Source organism: Microtus ochrogaster, linkage group LG4, assembly GCF_000317375.1.
Source record: "Microtus ochrogaster isolate Prairie Vole_2 linkage group LG4, MicOch1.0, whole genome shotgun sequence".
NCBI classification, from domain to species: domain Eukaryota; kingdom Metazoa; phylum Chordata; class Mammalia; order Rodentia; family Cricetidae; genus Microtus; species Microtus ochrogaster.
This window is the reverse complement of record NC_022030.1, coordinates 65,783,233-65,804,065: the sequence shown is the minus strand read 5'-3', so window position 1 is coordinate 65,804,065 and position 20,833 is coordinate 65,783,233. Positions and strand designations below refer to the sequence as shown.

The following is a 20,833-nucleotide window of genomic DNA, read 5'->3' as shown; positions in this document are numbered from 1 at the left end:
TGGAACTCCCTTTGTAGACCAGGCTGGCCTCAAACTCACAGAGATCCGCCTGCCTCTGCCTCCCGAGTGCTGGGATTAAAGGCGTGTGCCACCACTGCCCAGCTAAAATTTTAATTTTTTGTGTATGATCATTGTGCCTATATGCTTTCTGTGCAGCACATGGATGTAGTATCCACTGAGGCTAGTTAAGGGTAACAGATCCCTTGGGAGTGGAGTTACAGACAGTTTTAAGCTGCCTGGAACTCAAATCCAGGTCTTCTGGAAAAGCAGCTAGTACTTCTAACTGCTGAGCCATCTCTCCAGCCCCTAGTTGTTAAAAAAAAAAAAAAAGCCTGATTGTCAAACACTACTGCCAGCAATTAACCCAGTACTTAGGCATAAGGCGGTTGCTCGTATGATCTCTATAGGAAGGATGTGTCCAATTTGCAGATCAGTTATGCTGACATGTTCATTTAAGTACCAAGGAGCTGTCCTCAGAGCTGCTGGCCATGTTGGGCAGTCCTTACACAGGGACAGAGGAGACTGGACTTTGCAGTCTGTACCTTAAGATGTGACCATGGGAGGTTTAGTATGTAGAAATCTTAGGACTCTCTGTTTGTTTGTTTGTTTGTTTGTTTGAGACAGGGTTTCTCTATGTAGCTTCGGAGCCAGTCCTGGAACTAGCTCTTGTAGACCAGCCTGGCCTCGAACTCACAGAGATCCACCTGCCTCTGCCTCCCAAGTGCTGGGATTAAAGGTGTGCGCCACCACTGCCCAGCTAGGACTCACTGTTTTAAAGATATAAAATAAGTGTTGGCCATCCAGGTTTAAAGAATACACCCTCCTGGGAGGCCTACAGGATAAAGGACTTCAAGTCAGGCAATTGATCAATCACCTAAAACCTGCTAGTGGTTGTAAAATTCACTGCACTGGTTTCCAGTCTGGACTTCTTCACATATCCTCTTCTGAACCAGAAACTAGGACTGAAGAACTAATCAGTGTTTGTAAAGATCACCATCAACACTGACAGAGCTCCTGTTGGAGAGAGAGGGTCCCTACGCTGAGTTCAGGAATTGCATCAGTCTGAATAGCCTACCAAACCTCGACTACTGCTCTCACCATAGAGAAACCACATGCGGGAAGCATAGATGAGCACGAGCTGGCCTTACCACAGAGCCGCCACACGGGGGCAGCATAGACAGCAAGAACTAGCTTAGTTCCTCTAGCCGACTCCGCAGTCATCAGGAATGGCTGGGAGGGTGAGTCCGGAGTGCCCTGTCCCACAAACCTCTACCCAGAAAAAAGAAGGACGACTCTGGCAGAAGGCCTCACACACTCCAGGAGAGGTGGAGGGGGGGGGGTGCTCTTGTGCCTTGTCTCCTCATTCCCAGACTGCTGGGTCCAAAGCTGCCTGTCTGAGCTGGCTGATGGATCTAGTTGCTCCCAGGATTGGCCCTGGTGAGATTCTGTTCTTCTGAGGTAGAGAAGTCTCCTAGATGTCCTGTAGCACTGAATCCTGCATGTCACTTTGTCCCTGTGTGGCTGACCTAACCCGAGTTTCCCTCATCTTTGCCTTACGAGGGCCAGAACTGGGGTAGATAGAAATCACATTATGTTCTCAGCCACCTAGTAAAAGAAGTCTGAGTCCTCCCCTGGGCACAGGAGATGAGACGGCTTTCTAGGATTCTGGAAGGACATCCATGCTGCAGTGACATTTTCACACCAACCAGCAGCAGCCCTGAGCACTCTGGTGATCACATGACACTATAAACAGTCTTCCTGTGTAGCCTGCCTCTGCCTCCTCCTGCTGAGGTTACAGGTGTGTGCCATCATGCCAGCTTACAATCACTGTACAATGACAAAACCTTGGATCTGCATATCCCCGTTGTTTTAAAAAATGATTGTATTACTATCTTAATAATTATGTGTATGTGAATGTGGCATTGGATCCCCTAGAATTGGAATTCCAGGAGGTTGTAAGCTGCCCGATATCAGTGCTGGGAACTGAACTCAGATCCTCCACCAGAGCGGCAAATGCTCCTAAACTCTGAGTATCTGTGTCCCCTGTGTCCCGTGTCCCCTGTGATGGAATGCACGCCTAGTGCTTAGGTCACACGGGTCACATGCAGTCAGAGGGAGCGTGATGCTAGTTCATCCCTCTGTGACCTGCCCAAGAGTCAGCTCAACCACTCAGGCTAGGGCTATTTGAACATTCGTCTTGAAAACAGCAATTTAAGAATAAATATGGCGACCACAGACCTTCCCCTTCTCCCATGGCTTACCTGCTGCCTCACACAGCACGTGTTAAATCCACCTCCTCCAGACCTTTACAGAATGAATGCGCATGCTCTTCTGCTCCTCAGCCTTTAGCTCAATAGGACTGTTGTGCTTGTGTTTTATTGTTTTGAGACAGGTCCCAGGCTCGCCTGGAACTCAATCCTGTTTCAGGTCTTTCCAGTGCTGGGGTTCCATGTGAGCACTACCTTGTCTGGCCTAAGTGTGTGTGTGTGTGTGTGTGTGTGTGTGTGTGTGTGTGTGTGTGTGTGTGTGTGTTTTCAAGATAGGGTTTCTCTGTGAAATCTTGGCTGTTCTAGAACTTGCACTGTAGATCAGGCTGGCTTCTAACTCACAGAGATCTGCCTGCCTCTGCCTTCCGAGTGCTGGGATTAAAGACAAGTACCACCACTTAACTACATTTTTTAGAGCATTCTCTGTCCTTATTAGTGTGCTTTTTAGTGCCCTTACCTTGTGGAGGTGTTGCTGTTCAGTTGGTTGGTTGGTTGGTTGGTTGGTTGGTTGGTTGGTTGGTTTTGAGACTGGGCTTCTCTGTGTAGTCCTGCTGCTGTTCTGGAATTCACTAGTAGACCAAGGTGGCCTTGAACTCACAGAGGTCCCCCTGCCTCTGCCTCCTGAGCGATTACACATGTGTATCACCATACCCGACACTTTGTAGGGTTTTAATGGAGGACAGTGTGGTCTCTGGCGTGGAGATGACCATCTGGCCTGTGGCTGTCTCGGAGCTGCATCTACATCTGTGTGCGCGCTGCTGTGGCTATGAAAGCATGTGCCCCCCCCCCCACGACCACTCTGCCACTGCTCTCCAGATACACATGAGCATAGAAGTCCTCGAGGACAGGTGAGGCACAGTCCTTCCCACCCCATGCCAAGGGTTTGCCAAGAGAGTGACTGACCCTGAGAAAAAGCCCAGGCCAACTCTCCAGTTGAAATATAAGCCATATCCCCCCTAGGTGAGTCCCAAGGCCTAGTGGTAGCCTCCAGGGCTGTGAGTTCATGAGATATTTTCATTGAAATGAATCCTTATTTGGACAAATAGTGCAACTGGGAACTAGTCCTCCCTTCCCCACATCTCCAGGTGAGGGTGTATTGGAAGTGAGTTAAAATACCTCCATGATAACAGTAAATCCAAAAAGACATAGGAAATGGGAACCGTGGATGGGACCTGCATCCGCGCTGTCCTTTGTTTGGGTAAAATGCTATAGGGGTGGCCTGTGTAGCTGTTGAGGGTTGGGGCCACACGGGTTGTGGTGCCCCTCTCTCAGAGTGGCCAGTATGGTCATTGAGGGTCGGGGCCACACAAGTTTTGCTCTCAGGGTGACCTGTATGGCCAGCCGTTGAGGGTCGAGACCCCACATGGCTCTTCTTCCTGTTGTGTAGTCCTTGCTCTGGCTGAAGCTCAGCATCTGTACCCTCCTCCCCTCCTGGTGACTTCCCTAAGTCTTCAAAGGGTACATGCAGCTGGCCACATGGCTCTATTTCAGGCTCAGTGTGGTGAGCCAGTCACGTGCAGAGATCCTGTCCCCTTGCTGTTACTCCACACAGATGTGTCTGTGAGACAGTTCATACCTTTCTTCTTTAATCAGCTGGCACCATTACTGACCGTTAGCTCTGACCTTTCGCTAGCTCCAGACATTGTCTTCCAGCCTCTTTCCACAAATATTTTACGTGCCCACCATCCACTCTGCCCTGTTTCCTGTTGTGGAGAGTGACACTCTGTGAAGAACCTGGAGGTCACCCGTGTGCACTGGTCATCGGGATCTGGCAAAGAGTCTCATTTCTGCTATTAGTTGCTCAGTGTGGCTAGGACTGTCCCCAGTTTGCGCCTGCTTTGAGCAAGGACCTTCTCTTTGTCTTGCTGGTCACTCAGCTTTCTAGGTGTATCTGTTTGTTTATATTTTGTACCCCAGGAATGAGTCGGGTATCTTAGTGGTAGCAATCACGTCACCCCTTTGCTAGGTGACCCTTTGCTTGAGGGGAAAGTGGCTCTCCTTCTGTATACACCTCCTCTGGCTACACAGTCCCTCAGGGACGATCCCCCAGTTGCAGGCTGAGGCCTTGTGTGTCCCACTGGGGTCTGAGCCTCTCTGGAGTTTCCTCAGGAGTGTCCATAGCATGGCGGGAGTGTGCCTGGATAGCCGCATGGGGCTGAGGGTGTCAAGCTGCCACCCCTTTTCTGCTCCTACATAGGCCAAGCACTTCTTCCTTCTAGCTTTTGTTTGTTTTGCTTTGGAGACAGGGTTTCCCTGCATAGTTCTGACTGTCCTGAAACTTACTCTATAGACCAAGCTGGCCTCAAACTCACAGAAATCCATCCACCTCTGCTTCCCGAGTGCAGGGATTCCAGGCATGCGCCACCGCAGCCTGGCCCTTCCAGCCTTTCTTATGCTCACATTTTTCAAAACTGTTTGCAGACTAAACCTGGCCCAGAATACACTAACTTTGATTTAGGAAGCATGCTGCCTGGTGAGATTCCTGGCTCACTGCTGTGCAAGGCACCTTGGTAGAAGGCCTGTCTCCTCCTGAACTGCCCTAGGAGTACTTTCCTTGATGTCACACCTGCATGGAGCTCTCCAGCTCTCCACCGATAACCTTCCCAGCCTGACGGTGCAGGTCCTCAGGTGCTTCCCAGCAGCTGTCCCAGGCCTACAGCTGGTCCTCACATCCGTCTGGTACACCAGTCCTCAGGCCACCCTGCTGAGAAGGCAGGGCTCCTGGGCTTCCAGTGCCTGGGGAGAGGTGAAGTGTTCACCTTTGTCTCCACAGCTAAGAATCCCTTGAGCTTTCTCTGACTGAATTCAGTAGTTGACACCTTGGTTTATGGCTTGTTCTGCTGTGTCCTCTGTCTGTGTCCTGAAGAAGCTTCCCAGCCTTCCTTCAGCGCTTCCTCAGGTGGACTCCACCGCTAACCTTTCAGGGAGACTGGGAACACTATCTGCAGTCTGTGTCCCACCCTGCAGCTGTCCTGGCAGTCAAATAGCACCCTCTCCAGCCAACTCAGGCCTCCAGAACATTGCATCCTTTCTGGGCTTGCTTCTTCAGCATTCAGAATCCGCTGTTGGGTCAGGCAGTAACGGTGCACACCTTTAGTCCCAGCACTTGGGAGGCAGTGGAAGGTGGATCTCTGAGCGTTCAAGGCCAGCCTGGTCTACTAGTAAGTTGTAGGATAGCCAGGGCTACCGAGAATCCTCCCTCAAAAAAATATAAAAACAAACAAAAAATTCCACTTGCCTCAGTAGAGGGATTAGTTCTGACTGAGAGGGATTTTCTCCTGCTGGGGCTGTCACCTGCCAGCTGTTGGGCTTTGCATGTTCTGTACACACTGCGGTGCCTACAGCCATGGAGCAGTGACGCAAATGCAGATAGCAATAGCAGTGCTCTTAACTGGCTCGAGAGCCTGCAGCGGATACAGTAGGGATCCACTACCTGCCCAGGGTTGCTCAGCAGAAGTTCAGAAAGCCTCTTGGTGTTTGTGTGTGATGACCAACACTTCTGGGCTAGGATATGGCCCAGCCTGTAGAATGCCTCGCATGAGTGAAGCCTTGGGTTTAATCCCCAGCACCACACAAACCAGGAGTAGTGGCTCAAACCTGCAGTCACAGTAGTCAGGAGGACTGGAAGTCAAGGTCATTCTCAGTTAACTAGTGACTTTGAAGGCAGCCTGGGCTACCTGAGGTCCTGTCTCAAAACCTATAGGACGGAAAAAAGTAGAGTTTCTTTGAAGTCCCCATACCTTGAGTTGCTTTCTTTCCTCTGCTTAGTTTTCTCTCAGGTCTGCTTCATTCCGCCCTCCTCTTCTCTTTTTCTTTGCAGAGTGAGGGTACTAGGCAAACACTGCCATTTGGCTATGCCTATCCTCTTCTCTCCAAGTCCTTTGAAGCCAGTTCCAAACACTGTCTCACCAATAAATAAAATACCCACATCTAACAGAGAGATTTAAGAAATAAACACTAGGAGGCTGGAGAGATGGCTCATTGGTTAAGAGAGTAGATTGTTCTTTCAGAATACCCTAGTTCAATTCCAAGCACCCATATGGCAGCTCACAACTGTCTGTAACTCCAGGACCCAACACCCTCACATACATAGGCAAAACAACACACATACAGGCAAATTACACATACATACAGGCAAAACACCATTAAAAAATAAGAAGAAAAGAAATAAATATAACCCACAAACAAATAGAACCAACAAGAACCCTCCACACCAGTTCAGCCTATATTCAAATTTCTTTTTTGTTTTTTTGTTTGTTTTGCTTTGTTTTTTCAAGACAAGGTTTCTCTGTGAATCTGTGGAGCCTGTCCTGGAACTCACTTTGTAGACCAGGCTGGCCTTAAACTCACAGAGATCTACCTACCTCTGCCTCCTGAGCGCTGGGATTAAAGGTATGCACCACCACATGGCCAGCCTATACTCAAATTCCTTAACGTCTAGAGTTTCTTTTACATTTGGTTTGTGTTGTCCTACACATACCTCATACTACATTTCTTTATCCCTCTATTTTCCTCATATTTAATCTGGCAATGCCCGTGGTGAAGAAAACATGATGATGTGTGCTTGTACAGTGCACATGAGCTAGATGGGACTGGGACTGTCAATAAAGGAGGTGGTGAACTGGCCTGCACACAGGGTGAAGGGGCGAGGTAAAAGGGAATTGTAAATTCTTCCTTTATTTATGTGTAGTGATGTTTTACCTGCAGGTATATCTGTGTGAGAGTGTCTGATCCCCCGGAATTGGAGTTAGAGACAGTTATGAGCTGCCATGGAGGTGCTGGGAATTGAACCTGAGTCCTCCAGAAGAGCAGACAGTGTTCTTCACCACTAAGCCATCACTCCAGCACCCCCCCCCTCGTAAATTTTTTTCTTTTTCTTTTTTTCCCACAAGGCAGGTTTCTCAGTGTAGCCTTGGCTGGACTGGAATCCCTCTGTAGACCAGGCTGGCCTTGGAGCACACTCTGCAGCAGACGCTTTGCAAATGGCTGCTTCTGTGCTGTTAACACAACACAGAGGGCTGATGCCCTGCCATCTGGGTTTAACAACACAGTCTGTTTGTTCTGTCCTCCCCCAGGCCTCAACCATGCTGCGAGCCTCCTTGGTTCCTGAGTAAGTAATCATGCTTAGAAGTTTTCATTAATTTTGTTCTAAAATTTGACTTACTTTTATTTTATGTGTATGGGTGCTTTGCCTGTGTGTATACATCACCTGCCTACCTGGTGCCTGCTGAGGCCGGAAGATGGCATTGGATACCCTAGAACTGGATTTACACATGACTGTGACCACCATGTGGATGCTAGGAACCAAATGCAGGTCTTCTGGAAGAGCAGCCAGTGCTCTTAACCAAAGAGCCATCTCTCCAGCTCCGTATTCCTATCTATATGTGAAACTGGAATTCAAGATAATTGAACTAAACATTCAACTACATGTGTATATAGAAGGAAATACCAATGATTATAAATAATGCTAAACTAGATTTATCTTTTAATATTGACTCTTTTTTTGTTTGTTTGTTTTTGGTTTTTCGAGGCAGGATTTCTCTGTATATCAGCCCTAGCTTCCCTGGAACTCGCTTTGTAGACCAGGCTGGCCTCAAACCCACAGAGATCTGCCTGTCTCTGCCTTGCCTCCAGAGTGCTGAAATTAAAGGCATATGCCACCACTGCCCCGGCCAGGTTAGCTTTTTATTAACCCAATCACAGTATAAAGGAATGTTCCACAACACTTCTTTTTCCAGATTTATTTATTTATTATGTATACAATGTTCTGCCTGCAGGCCAGAAGAGGGTTCCAGATCTCATTTTATAGGTGGTTGTGAGCCACCATGTGGTTTCTGGGAATTGAACTCAGGACCTCTGGAAGAACAGTCAGTGCTCTTAACCGCTGAGCCATCTCTCTAGCTCAATATTGACTCTTATAAGGTAGCATGAAATAGCAAAAAACTGTTGGCTTATTCCTCTGATATTATCTAGGAATAAATTCTGTCCTCCTGCCTCAGCCTCCAGGTTCTGAAATTATAAGTATTAGCCACGTACCCAGTTTGTTATAGTAATTTTGAGATGTAAATAGATGATTACAAAAATTCTTTTTAAAAATTCTCTTTTGAAAATGTGTTCGTGTGTGTGTATGTGTGTGTGTGTGTGTGTGTGTGTGTGTGTGTGTGTGTTCCAGCTCACCTATATGTACACCACATGCACACAGTGCTTTCAGAGGCCAAAAGAAATTAGAGTTACAGATGGTTGTGAGCTGCCATGTTGGTACTAAGAATAGAACCTGGGTCCTCTGCAAGAGCAGCCAGTTCCCTTAACTGTTGAGCCATCTCTCCAGCCCCCCACGACTTCCCAGAGTTAACATTTTCCACAAGCCCTGTGCAGTTAGCAAAGGCAGAAGGTCAGCATGGGTGTGAGCGTTGGCCTTGAGTGACACAGCCTGTATTCACTGCACTTGGGAGGCTGAGGTGGGAGGGGCAGCCTCAGCCACACAGTGAGACCCTGTTGGAACACTAAAACAAAAACAAAACCTAGTATGCATTTTGTCTTATTATAGAAAATTTGTATGCCATTGAAATCTAAGAAGAAATAAATTTAGACTACATAAAATCCATCATGCAGGGCTGAGCCGGCTGAACTGGGTGGGGGCCTGGATGCTAGGCTCCCGGTGGAAGAAGGCTCTGTCTATTTTGGGAGCCCACAGTTGTGGTGGCATTTGAGCTACTGATAGTTCCTTGAGTCTACATCAATATCTGAGTTCGGGAGATGGAATGACATGTCCCTTTGCCCTTTTTCTTCTCTTTGAACTTGTGATGCTGAGTAGGAAGTTGAAGGATGTCCCATTACTGCCCTCCCTGGATTATGAGAAACTGAAGAAGGATTTGATTTGGGGCAGTGACCGCTTGAAAGCCTTCTTGTTGCAGGCTCTGCGCTGGGTAGGTATTGTCCCCTCGAATTTAGAAACAAACAGGGAACACTCCGCACTGCTTTTCTTGGCTGGCTACCTGGTAACTTGGCTGGTATCTCATAACCCCTCTGTTAAAGATCCCTTCCTGCTGCCTGCCACCAAGACCTGGTGTTAAAAGCTGCTCTAGCCAGGTATGGGAGCACGTGCCTTTATTCCTAGCTGGCAGAGGTAGAGGTGGGTACAGTGTTCAGGGCCAGCCTGGTCTACACACCAGGGCCAGGCCAGCCCAGGGCTATATAGTGAGGCTCCACCTCCACCCACAGCTCCTGAGTAGTCCGTGGCCTTTTTCTAAAGCACTCTGTACTGGTGTCAGTTACCGTTGCCTGCATGTGGACTGTGGCTGCCATTGCTGTTCAGCCCCTCCCCGGTCAGGTGCTAAAATCAGCTAGGAGCCTTAATGTTTGTTAGAGCCCAGTCACAACTCCAGAGACCGCTGGGTTAGCCCCACTGGGTAGGCCTCATCTGAATTCCCATTCTTCAGTCCTTAGGTTGACCAGTTGAAGCCAGTGGTTGGTTTTCAAGTGTTGCAGACCCCCCTACACTCTCAAAAAGTTTTGAGGCCCCCAAAGAGTTTTGTTTATGTACATTTTCTCTTAACAGTATTTATACGATTAGAAAATTAGAATAGAAAAATTAAGAATTTATCATTCCCTGTAAATAGCAATAACTGGTTTTCAAAAAACAAACCAAATGTGTGCAGAGTGGCGTTGTTCATCTCTGTAACTGTCTTCATTGTGTGCCCCGAGGAGGGTTCTGGGTTCTCAGACCCTGCTTTTGTGTTAGGCTTCCTAGTGTCACATCTACACAGTCTGAGAAAGTGGTCAGGAGCATGGCAGAACGCATCTTAGTGTAGTCACTGTGAAAATAGTCATGTCCCCTCCAGTTCCGAGAGTTGGGGTGGGGGGATGCTCAGAGCTTTCTGAACTTCACTTTGAGAATTACTGACCAAAACCTTTCACCAAAGAGCGTATTCATAGTGTAGTGTCAAGCTCCTTTGTGGGCCCTGTATTTCAGGATCCACTGGTACCAGAGTTCTTTGAGCAGCTTCCCTACCTTTGAGTATAAACAGTCCTCACTGGTACTTAGCATCTAGTGGCGCTTCCTGGACTCTGCCTGATTGGGAACTATGAGGAATACTTGGGGCCCAAGAGGAGAACCCCCTGGTACCTGCTCTGTTTGTAGGGGCTTGCTGACCAGGGTGGGCGGGCAGCCTGAGTGATCATCAAGAGCTGCCCCAACCCTGGTTTGCTTGTGTCTGTTGATGTTACCACACTCACCTGGTTGCCTGAGTTTGCCACCCAGCACTGGCTCAGTCAGCCCACTCCCTGGGCCTCTTGCTGGGAGAAAGCAGGCGTCTTAACCAGATAATCAGGAAGGCATGCGGGTGTTCAGTGGCTGTGCCTGTTTTCTTCTCCAGGGCCCCATGCAGCCTCTTGGCTCCTCAGGAATTCCCCATGTGACATTCTTGGCACAGTCCTTCAGCAGTCCCCTCTTCAGTGGTGATCAGATCAACCAGCAGCATCTTCCTCCCCTGAAGGCCTCTCCTTCCTCCTGTGTGTTGTGTCTGTTGGCTCTGGCCTTTGTCTGAGTGTTTAAGCTTTTCCTGGAAAAGCAAGCATATTTGCCCATTTGTCAGGGACGCAGCTTTCTCCTGTCCTAACTATACACTGCCTCGTGCACCTGCACGTCACACACACCTTCCCACCCAAGCTTTTTTCTTCCCTTGTGGATATCACACAGATACATACGGCAGCATAGCAGATTTAATGGCTCCCTAAATTCCAACCAGCTTGTCAACCTTTCTCCCATCTGCCCCCTCCCAGCCATTGCTCATCAGGCCCTGTAGGATAGGGCCATTGAGAGCCTTCTACAGGTAGCCTGGGCCCCACTTTGTGAGCTAGGCCACACCCACCCCAACCCCTCCACACACTCGCCTTCCTTCCTGCTGGTTGACCATCTGCTCACCCTTCAGGGCCTAGCTCTTGCCTCTGTAGAAGTTTGTAATTTGGTTTTTCTTTGCAGCGCTTGACCACATCCCATCCTGGAGAGCAGAGGGAGACGGTCCTGCAAGCCTATATCAGCAATGACCTCTTGGATTGTCACAGCCACAACCAGGTCGGTAAGAGGGGTCCAGGGCCTTCTGCAGTAGGGAAGCACTTAGCAGACTTGAGGCTTTGGTTTCTCTTGATTGTCAGTGTGCTGACCTTTGAGTATGAGCTTATCAGTTGCTTGAGGTCTGTGTTCACCTCTTGACCTCCTCTTTAGTTCTGGAGATTCCCAAACAAGCCAGGTGCCTTGATGGGCTCTGCAGCTCTTCTGTTCATCTTCCCTCGCCCCCTTCCGTCCTCCCATTTTCAGAGTTCAGAGTCGATGTGTTGCATTAGTGTTTTTTGTCTAAGTGCTCCAATCTCTGCAGCTGTTGAAGACTGTAGTTCCTTCAAGCACATGTTACTTGTTTTGTTGTTTGTTTTGTTCAGGTGTTGTTGTTTGTGTTAGGGTCTTTTATTTTTAAGATTTTTTTTAAAAAAATCTTATGTGTATGGGTATTTTGCACCTGCATGTATGTATATCACATGTATGCACTGCCTGTGGAGGTCAGAAGACAGTGTCAAATCTTCTGGAACTGGAATCACAGTTGTGAACCCACAGTGGGTCCTAAGAATTATATCCTATGTTCTGGAAAAACAGCTAGTCAGTGCTCTTAACTGCTGAGCCATCTCTCCAACCCTTTGTATTAGGATCTTACATAGTTCAGACTGGCTCCATATTTTCTGTGTGGGCTGAAGCTGACCTTGAACTTCTGAACTTCATGCCTCTACAATCTCCTGGACCCTGGGATTATAGACTTGTGCCCATGGCTGGTTTCCATGGTTTGGTGCTGGGGATCAAACTGAGGGCTTTATGCATACTATACAACAGAGCTCATCCCCACCCGTTTGTTTCTAAGAAGGAATGACTTAAAGTTCTCTAAAGACAACCCGCCGGGTCAGAAGACTCCTTGGTAATGCAGATGCTGGGCCACCATGACTCCAAAATGGATCAGGCTGTTTGGGTGGGAAACTGGACTGGTTGGCTAGCTATTTCTCCCTTAGTGGTCCTCAGAGTTCAATGTGTAGCATAGCATCGTCAACCTGAAGGAACTTCTATCATTGTAGACATCTGACAGTTCTAGCTCTGCAGCATTATGTGTGCATCTCAAGAGCCTGCTTCCTTAATGCAAGAACTATTGTCTTTCCGAATCCATAGTTCCACTTACCATTCACAGAAGTTAATATCGAAAATATTTGAAAATTTTGAAGTTGTTATTCCATTACCTAGATTAAGAAGTAGAAACTTCTAGCATTTTGGGAACTTCTAGACAACCCCTTTTCTTTATAAAGAAGTAGCCACAAAACCAATCTCAGAGCAAAGGAGGCAAAAGTCTACATGGTAGTCCAGGATAGCTAGGGCTACATAGACCCTGTCTAAAAGAAAAGAGAAGAAGGAAAGAAAAGAGAGAAAGAGCCAAATTTTAAAAATTACATCCCAACTTTTAAAAATTATAATTATAATTTTAGTTATAATTATAATTATAGTTAGGGTTTCTAGTGCTGTGAAGAGACACCATGACCACAACAGCTTTTACAAAGGAAAACATTAAAATGGGGTGGCTTACAGTTTCAGGGGTTTAGTCCATTATCATCATAGTGGGGCATGGTAACATGTAGACAGACACGGTGCTGGAGAAGAAGCTGAGGGTTCTGCGTCTTGATCCACAGGCAACAGGAAGTGAACTGAGTACCACACTGAGCATTGCTTGAGCAAAAAAGACCTCAAAGCCGACTCCCACAGTGACACACTTCCTCCAACAAGGCCACACCCACTCCAGCAAGGCCACACCTCCTAATAGTACCACTCCATTTGGGGGCCATTTTCTTTCAAACCACCACATTCCACTCCCTGGCCCCAAAGGCTTGTAGCCATATAATGCAAAACTGAATTCAGTCCAACTTCAAAAGTCCCCAGTCTATGATAGTTTTCTTTTTTTTTTTGGTTTTTCGAGACAGGGTTTCTCTGTGGTTTTGGAGCCTGTCCTGGAACTAGCTCTTGTAGACCAGGCTGGTCTCGAACTCACAGAGATCCGCCTGCCTCTGCCTCCCGAGTGCTGGGATTAAAGGCGTGCACCACCACCGCCCGGCCTATGATAGTTTTCAAACTTATTTAAAAGTCTAAAGTTCAAAGTTTCTTCTGAGATTCATGCACTCTCTTAGCTGTAATCTCTTGTAAAATTAAAACTTCTGCACATAGTAAATGAGTAGTGGAGCCCAGACTGACTAGCTACTTTAAAGCTAAACATTAAAAGTAGTTTAACTCCAGAGAAGCCAGTGTGACTCCCACCAGGGGAAGAAAGGAAGAAATCTTACATCCAGGAGCAGCTTCTTTGCACAGAGCATTGTTATGAACTTTTCCTTAAGAGATCTTGGTTGATCCTTACACCTTGAGACGCCGGGTCATATCTCTTCTACAAGTCAGAGAGTCGAGGCTCAGGGCTGAGTATAATGTCCAAGCCTAGTTTCATTTCTGTTACTGAGATGAATACTGTGGCAAAAGCAGCTTGGGGAAGAGTTTATTTTTTCTCTTAAATCCATCTTTGCCAGCAAATCTAGACAGCAGGACCGTGACCCAGCTAGTCACATCCACAGTCAAGCAGAGAGATGGACGTGTGAGTGCTTGTGGTCAGCTTGGCTTATCCACTCTCACACAGCTCGGGATCTGGTCAGGAACTGGGCCTGCCCACAGTTAAAATGGGGCTTTCCCTATCAATTAAGATAATCCCCCACAGGCCATCCTGATCTAGGCAGCCCCTCATTGAGACTATCTTCGCACCTCATTGCAGATTTGATGAAACTGAGATTCGGACTAAGATCTTAAACCAGGCATTAGTGTTTTCTGTAATAAACATTTTACTTTTGCCAGTCACAGTTTTTTTTTAAGAACAGGCAATTTTGGGGCTGGGAACTGGCTCAGCTGGAAAAGTGCAAGCCTGGATTCCCAGCACCCAGGTTAAGAAGAGGGCAGGGAGGGAGGGAGGGAAGTGGGAGGAGGGGAGAAGGTGGGAATTTGGATTGGTATTATTATTTTTTTAAATATTTATTTATTAAGTATACAGTATTCTGTCTGCATGTATGCCTGCAGGCCAGAAGAGGGCACCAAATCTCATTACAGATAGTTGTGAGTCACCATGTGGTTGCTGGGAATTGAACTCAGGACCTTTGGAAGAGCAGGCAATGCGCTGAACCACCAAGCCATCTCTCAGCCCCTGGATTGGTATTATTTATAAAGTAATAAAAAATTAAAAAAAAGAAGGTGGCAGGTAGGCAATCTTGCTGGGGAGGCAGAAAAGGATCCCAGGGGGTTGTTGGCCAGCAGTCTAGCCAAATCAGCGAGTTTCAGGCTCTGTGAGGGACCCTGTCTCAAAAACTAAGCTGCAGAGTGGCTGAGGAAGGCACCTCTGGGCTCCACATGCATGTTCATGCACACATGTGCACACACACAAAAGCAAAAAGCAAGGCAAGAGTTAATGTATATTAGAAGCCGGAGAGAATTGTTTGCAAGGGTGTCTGAAGGGTCCCTGGACTGTGGGAATGTGGCTTCTGGACTTGGTTACCTGTTAGCACACGTTCACTTGTGAACACTCTTCAAGCTGTTCCCTGGTGACCTATTGTAATAAGAGCGGTGGGCTACGTTCCTGGCACCCAGCCACCCGCACGGCTAGTTTTATCCAAAATAATTACATGGAAACTCTATTTTAAACACTGCCTGGCCCATTTCTATTAATATGTGTAGCACCAAGGTGCGCTTACCAGGAAGATTCTAGCCTACGTCCATCCTGGGTTGGAGCATCATCGCGTCTGCCCTGAGAGGAGCTGCATGAGTTCTGAGCTCACTTCCTCTTCCTCCCAGCATTCTGTTCTGTTTACTCCTCCCACCTATGTTTTAACCTATGAGGCCAAGCAGTTTCTTAATTAACCAATGACCTTCCTCCATCATTTCCCCTTTTTCTGTTTAAACAAAAAGGAAAGGCTTTAACTTTAACATAGCAAAATTACATATAAGAAAACAGTTATCAAGTAAAAATTACAATTTTTATATGTATTTTATCTTTATCATAACTAAGGAAAACTATATCTATTTTTCAACTCCATCAAAGACCTAAGTAAATGAGAAGTAAGCAACTTACAAAACTCTAGAAATCACAGAGACATCTCGCTGCCTGGACAGTCACCCAAAGTTCTTTTGTACCGTTGGGGCATCCATCTTCAGCCTACAGGCCCATAGTATCCAGCAGACACCTCCACGAAGCAGGAAATTCCAAAGACAGTTCAGTCACTTTCTTCTGCATCCTGCAGAATGTCTCGCAGACTCTTTCATGAATCAGGAACCCCAAAAAGACCATCTCACCTTTAGGCAAGTTCAGCAGTCCTCTTTCTGCGGGTTCTGTGTCCATTTTATGCAACAGTCCTGGCAAGAGCAGTTTCTTGCCCAAATGGCTAACCAACTCCATAAGGATCCTCTTCGATGCCCATCTTCCTCTTGAAGTAGCTTGTGTTGCCAGGAGCAGATGTGTCTCATAGTCATAAAAAGCCCTAAGTTATTAAACCATTAAATGCCATGTTCTGTAGTCTTTGAAAGATATGAAGAATGCCTGTCTGAAATATATCTATGCACATCTAGAAAATCTAATATGACTACAAGCTTGACTATTATTGATGATTATCCATTAACAACCTATATTTCTTAATTATACAGTACATTTTTAAATGAACTACACAATCTCAATACCTTAATCAAGATCAGAAATACATATACATATAACAAAATTGACCTTAAAATCCTTACCAGTGCAAATTATTCATATCTATATCATATCCCCCTTTAAATGTAAAAGAACATTTATAAACAATATTTGGGAACATGGTCGCAGTTTTTTCTCTCCAAACTGCTTCCTGCTGAATGGGGGCGTCGTTAGTTAGGTCTTTCATGGTATAACCTGTGTGCTAGTTTCATCTCAGCAGTTGAGTGAAGTAATTTTTTGAGGGTGTTCACAGCAACCTTTCAGGAGGGCATGGTCTATCATACCATATTGGGATAGATGCAATCCACAGGGTCTGGTCCTCTGTGAAAACAAAAGAAGACCCTCTCCAAAACATCATATCCTTAGACCCAAATTCTGAAATCATAATACCTTTAGAACATACATGTAGTTTGGCAGACCACACAATGAAATGTTTTTCTATATTTAGCTCCTTCACAGTCAAAAATTTTAAAGAAAACACAATGTACATAATCCAGAATCTCTGTGAATTTTCCATTTTTACGTGGCTTATTTTTATTTCTTTTAATCTATAACTATCTGTACTCTGTCTCTTTAAAGACTTTACCCTTTTTTTAAAGGCATTAAATTTATTCTCTTTTTTTTTCTCTCAAGCCTACGTACACTCATCCAACACTGTGATCCATTTAGTGGTCTGTCTGAATCTGTTTTATTGTGAATCTGTAATTTTTTTTACTATCCAGGAGCATTTCTTAAAATGTTAAGCAGTTCTTAAAAACTTAAGTTGCACCATGTACAAGTAATACGGTACCGCCTGTGTCCTGCCCAGTCTAAACTTTGCTGCACTGTTATTACAGTAATTATGGTAGTTCCTGCCTGAGACCAGCACAGTTCAGCATGGCTGAGCTGAGCCGCTCCTGCCTCAGAGCCATTTGGTGCCCCTGAGCCACACATAGTTCCAGGCACACAGCAGTCCACATTGCCATCAAGCAATCCGTAGCATTTTACTCCAAATGTTCCATTCAAAACCTCTGTCTTCCGCAGGAGCAAGACAGAGATTGCAATGACGGCACAGCCCAGAAAGCCGGCATTTTAAAACAGCCAGTTTTTTCCTGCTGCTGAGTCAGGACAATTTCTCTCTGCAGCACGCCACCCACAAACAGCAAATATCTGTGTTAAACTCTATTTTTTCTCTGTTTAAAATTAAGCTTTCTCAGGTTTTACGTCGAGTTTGTTACAACATTGGGTGCCACTCTGTTGTAATAAGAGTGGAGGGCTACGTTTCTGGCACCCAGCCGCCTGCAAGGCTAGCTTTACCCAAAATAATTACACGGAAACTGTATTCTTTTAAACACTGCCTGGCCCATTTCTATTAATATGTGTAACACCGAGGTGCGCTTACCAGGAAGATTCTAGCCTACGTCCATCCTGGGTTGGGGCATCATCACGTCTGCCCTGAGAGGAGCTGTATGAGTTCTGAGCTCACTTCCTCTTCCTCCCAGCATTCTGTTCTGTTTACTCCTCCCACCTATGTTTTAACCTATGAGGCCAAGTAGTTTCTTAATTAACCAATGACCTTCCTCCATCAACCTATAAGTTCTCTGTATTGTACCCTACATTGAAAATTTGCCTAAATAAAGATGATACAAGGACAGTCAGAGGTGGCAGATGGCTCTTTCACTGGGCATAGTCCAGTTGGAACCCTCTACATCCAGTACAGAGCTACCATACAGGAGTCTTGCTTCCCCAAACTTCTACTAATGCCTCCTTGTTTCTCTTTCCTGAATTGACGTTCTCCAGCCTCCTTCCCTCCCGCTCCTTTCTGAACACAGGGTGTTATGAGTGCTCTACCACTAAGTTACATCCCAACAACTGTTTTTATTTGTGTGTGTGTGTGTGTGCATGTGTGTGTTTGTGTGTGTGCATCTGTGTGTGGGGGGGGGGATATTTGTCTGCCTGTATGTGTACCATGTGTATTCAGGGTCTGAGGAGGTCAGAAGAGGGCATCAGATCCCCTGGAACTGAAGTTGTTCATTGTTGATAGCTGGCATGTGGGTGCTAGGAACCCAACCCAGGTCCTCTGCAGGAGCAGCAATTACTCTTAATTGCTGAGCCATTTCTTCAGCCCTATAGCCACTGGTTTTTGAAAATATCTTGCTATAACCTGGACTGACCTCAAATTGGAGATTGTCCTGCCTCTGTTTCCCAAGTACTGGATGACAAGCATGCACCATCATGATGGCTTCCTGTCTGTATTTTGGTAACTCCCTGCTCATGTGAATCTGTTGTGCCCCAATGCTGAGACACTCTGTGTTAGCTCCCATGATAACACCTCCTACCTATTGCTGTGCTGGAAGATCACGGGAGCAGCATAGTGCAATCTAGCCACTTTGTTTCTGTCTTGTGTTTGTATTGTCCCACGCTTTGTCCCTAGCTCTTCAGCCTTTTGGAGCATAAGTGGAGGAACTCGGGATTTGCCCTTGCTCAGTACTGTCTTGTGAATAACCTCGGGGGCTGCATTGTTGTTCCAGAACAACATTTCTCATGGTATTTACTCAGTTGTTCAGAATTTGTCTTTTTTTTTTTTTTTAAAGCCATTTGCTTGTAGTCCTGTCATGTTTGGAGGGGGCTGAATTAGATGTGTTTGTCTCTCCTCTGGAAAGCCAGCAGCAGTAGTGACCACATGTGCCCTGTTGTTCTAGGTGGTTGGCATACTTAATGAAACTTAGAAATTTGGGCAACTTCCTTTTGCCAAGTCTCATCAAGTACTGTTTGGAAATCAGGAGTTGCAGGGGAAGTGTGTGGCTGTAGCCTATTGCCCTCGAGTCAGGCAGGCCTGGGGGCCATGGTCCCTTCTCTGCCTCCCCTCACTGCTGGCTCTCAATGTTATCCCCTACAGAGGAGCGTGCTGCAGCTGCTGCACTCCAAGAGCGAAGCTGTGCGGCAGTACATGGCCAGGCTCATCAACGCCCTGGCATCCCTGGCTGAAGGTGAGGTGACATTTCCCTCCAAGCAGAACACCCCTGGCAAAGCCACATGGCATGCCTGTGAAATTAGTGTTTCCCAGTGTTGCTTAAAGTAGCCCGGGTCTCCTCATTTATTTCTGTTCTTCTAACGTCTCTTGGGAAATTAGTTCTTAAGATAATTGCCTAAGTTTCTGTCAGAGCAAGTTTTCATGCCTTTGGAGTTTATTTTACAATACCCAAGATTTTTATAACTCTTAGTTAAATTGTTTTTAACTGCATAGTAGATAATTTTCTATAATTCCTACTTGCCATAATAAGTTTGTTGAAACAAGTAAAGCATATTCTAGCAAGCACTAGAATTTCCTACAGTCTCTAAAGGATTTGCAAATTTCAGAAGTATTAAGATGCTGTAGCTGAATTAAAAGTCAGTTTTACACAGGGCCATTGTCTGGGCAGGCGAACCAGCTCAGCTAATAAAAGCTCTTGCATATGCCTGATGACCTGAGTTTGATCCCCAGAACCCACTAGCAGGTCAGATGTGGATCCCAGCATTCCTAGGGTGAGATGGGAAGTGGAGACAGAATTGTTTGTGGGACAGCCAGCCTGGAGAACACAGCATTGGTGGAACGGCAAGAGAGACCCTGCTTCTGACTAAGGTGGAAGGAAAGAACTGACTTGACCAATGTGTGTGCACCTGGCACCTCCACTCCCACACTCACAGATGTGCATTTCACACACACTGCACACACCCAGGATGATTGCCTTACATTCTTATTGTTTGAGATTTTTGTTGTTGTTTTGTTTTTTAATTATTGTTGAAACTGCATCTCTCTGTGTAGCCCAGGCTGGCCTTGACCTCACAGTAGTCCACCTGCCTCTGCCCCCTGAGTGCTGGGATTGTGTGCCATACCCCAGCCTCATTTGAGGTGGTTTTTTTTCAAGGTGAATAAACAAAGTTTTCAGGTTATGAATACATGATATTCAGCATGTTTATTTAATTCATTATCCCATTTGTTTGGCAAACACTTATTGTAAGCCAGTGTATACCTGAGAACTCTTCATCTAACAATCCTATTTAAAATTGGTATCTGTCAATGCAGAAATCTATGAAAGGTCAGTGGTGAGTCTGCACTTACTAACATGTCCTAGACAGGGCCCCACCTCCATCGGGCCCTGAGCGTGTCCAAAGGGAACAGGAGAGTGTGGCGGAAGCAGTTCTTGTGAAGGTCCGGGGACACACAGCATAGCTCCATTCCGTTTTCCCTGTAGGTCCCTCAGTTTCAGGATGTCACAGACGGTGATGGCTGATGTTAACTTCCAGGAAGAAAGGCTTTCTATTGGTTAGATCATTGCTTGAGTAAGCTTCTGTTCTGAGACAGGATCCCCCTATGCAGGTACTAGCATGGCCACGAACTTGTAGTCCTCGTGCTGTGCCTCCCCAGTACTGAGATTGCAGGCATGTACCACCATACCTGGCTCAGAAAAAAATACACTTGAATAATTTCTTCTAGAACTTTCTAGTGTATCCTGTTCAAATCTTCCCCAGATTAATTCTTTACGTCTTCCCCATCTTCCTCTCTGGCCCATCTTTACTCTCTAGGTCGACTCTACCTAGCCCAGAACACAAAGGTGCTGCGCATGCTGGAGGGTAGGCTGAAGGAAGAAGACAAGGACGTCATCACTCGTGAGAATGTCCTTGGGGCCTTGCAGAAGTTCAGCCTCAGGTGAGGACCATGCCATTGGTCAGTCTCTGCCATGAGCTCAGAGTGCCATGCACCATGTTTGTGTGTGTGTGTGTGTGTGTGTGTGTGTGTGTGTGTGTGTGTGT

The 20,833-nt window shown here is 46.4% G+C and overlaps 1 protein-coding gene across 3 annotated transcripts in view; it reads left to right on the top strand.

The window, feature by feature from the left end:
* Armc9 (armadillo repeat containing 9) overlaps positions 1 to 20,833 on the top strand; it is a 133,424-nt gene that overhangs the window by 31,116 nt on the left and 81,475 nt on the right. For all 3 annotated transcript variants that reach the window (XM_026786155.1, XM_005361765.3, XM_026786154.1), the window contains 5 exons: positions 7,343 to 7,377; positions 9,082 to 9,193; positions 11,248 to 11,340; positions 18,939 to 19,029; positions 20,606 to 20,729. In XM_026786155.1, the coding sequence (XP_026641956.1) occupies positions 7,343 to 7,377; positions 9,082 to 9,193; positions 11,248 to 11,340; positions 18,939 to 19,029; positions 20,606 to 20,729 (455 nt within the window). The remainder of the gene's footprint in view (positions 1 to 7,342; positions 7,378 to 9,081; positions 9,194 to 11,247; positions 11,341 to 18,938; positions 19,030 to 20,605; positions 20,730 to 20,833) is intronic.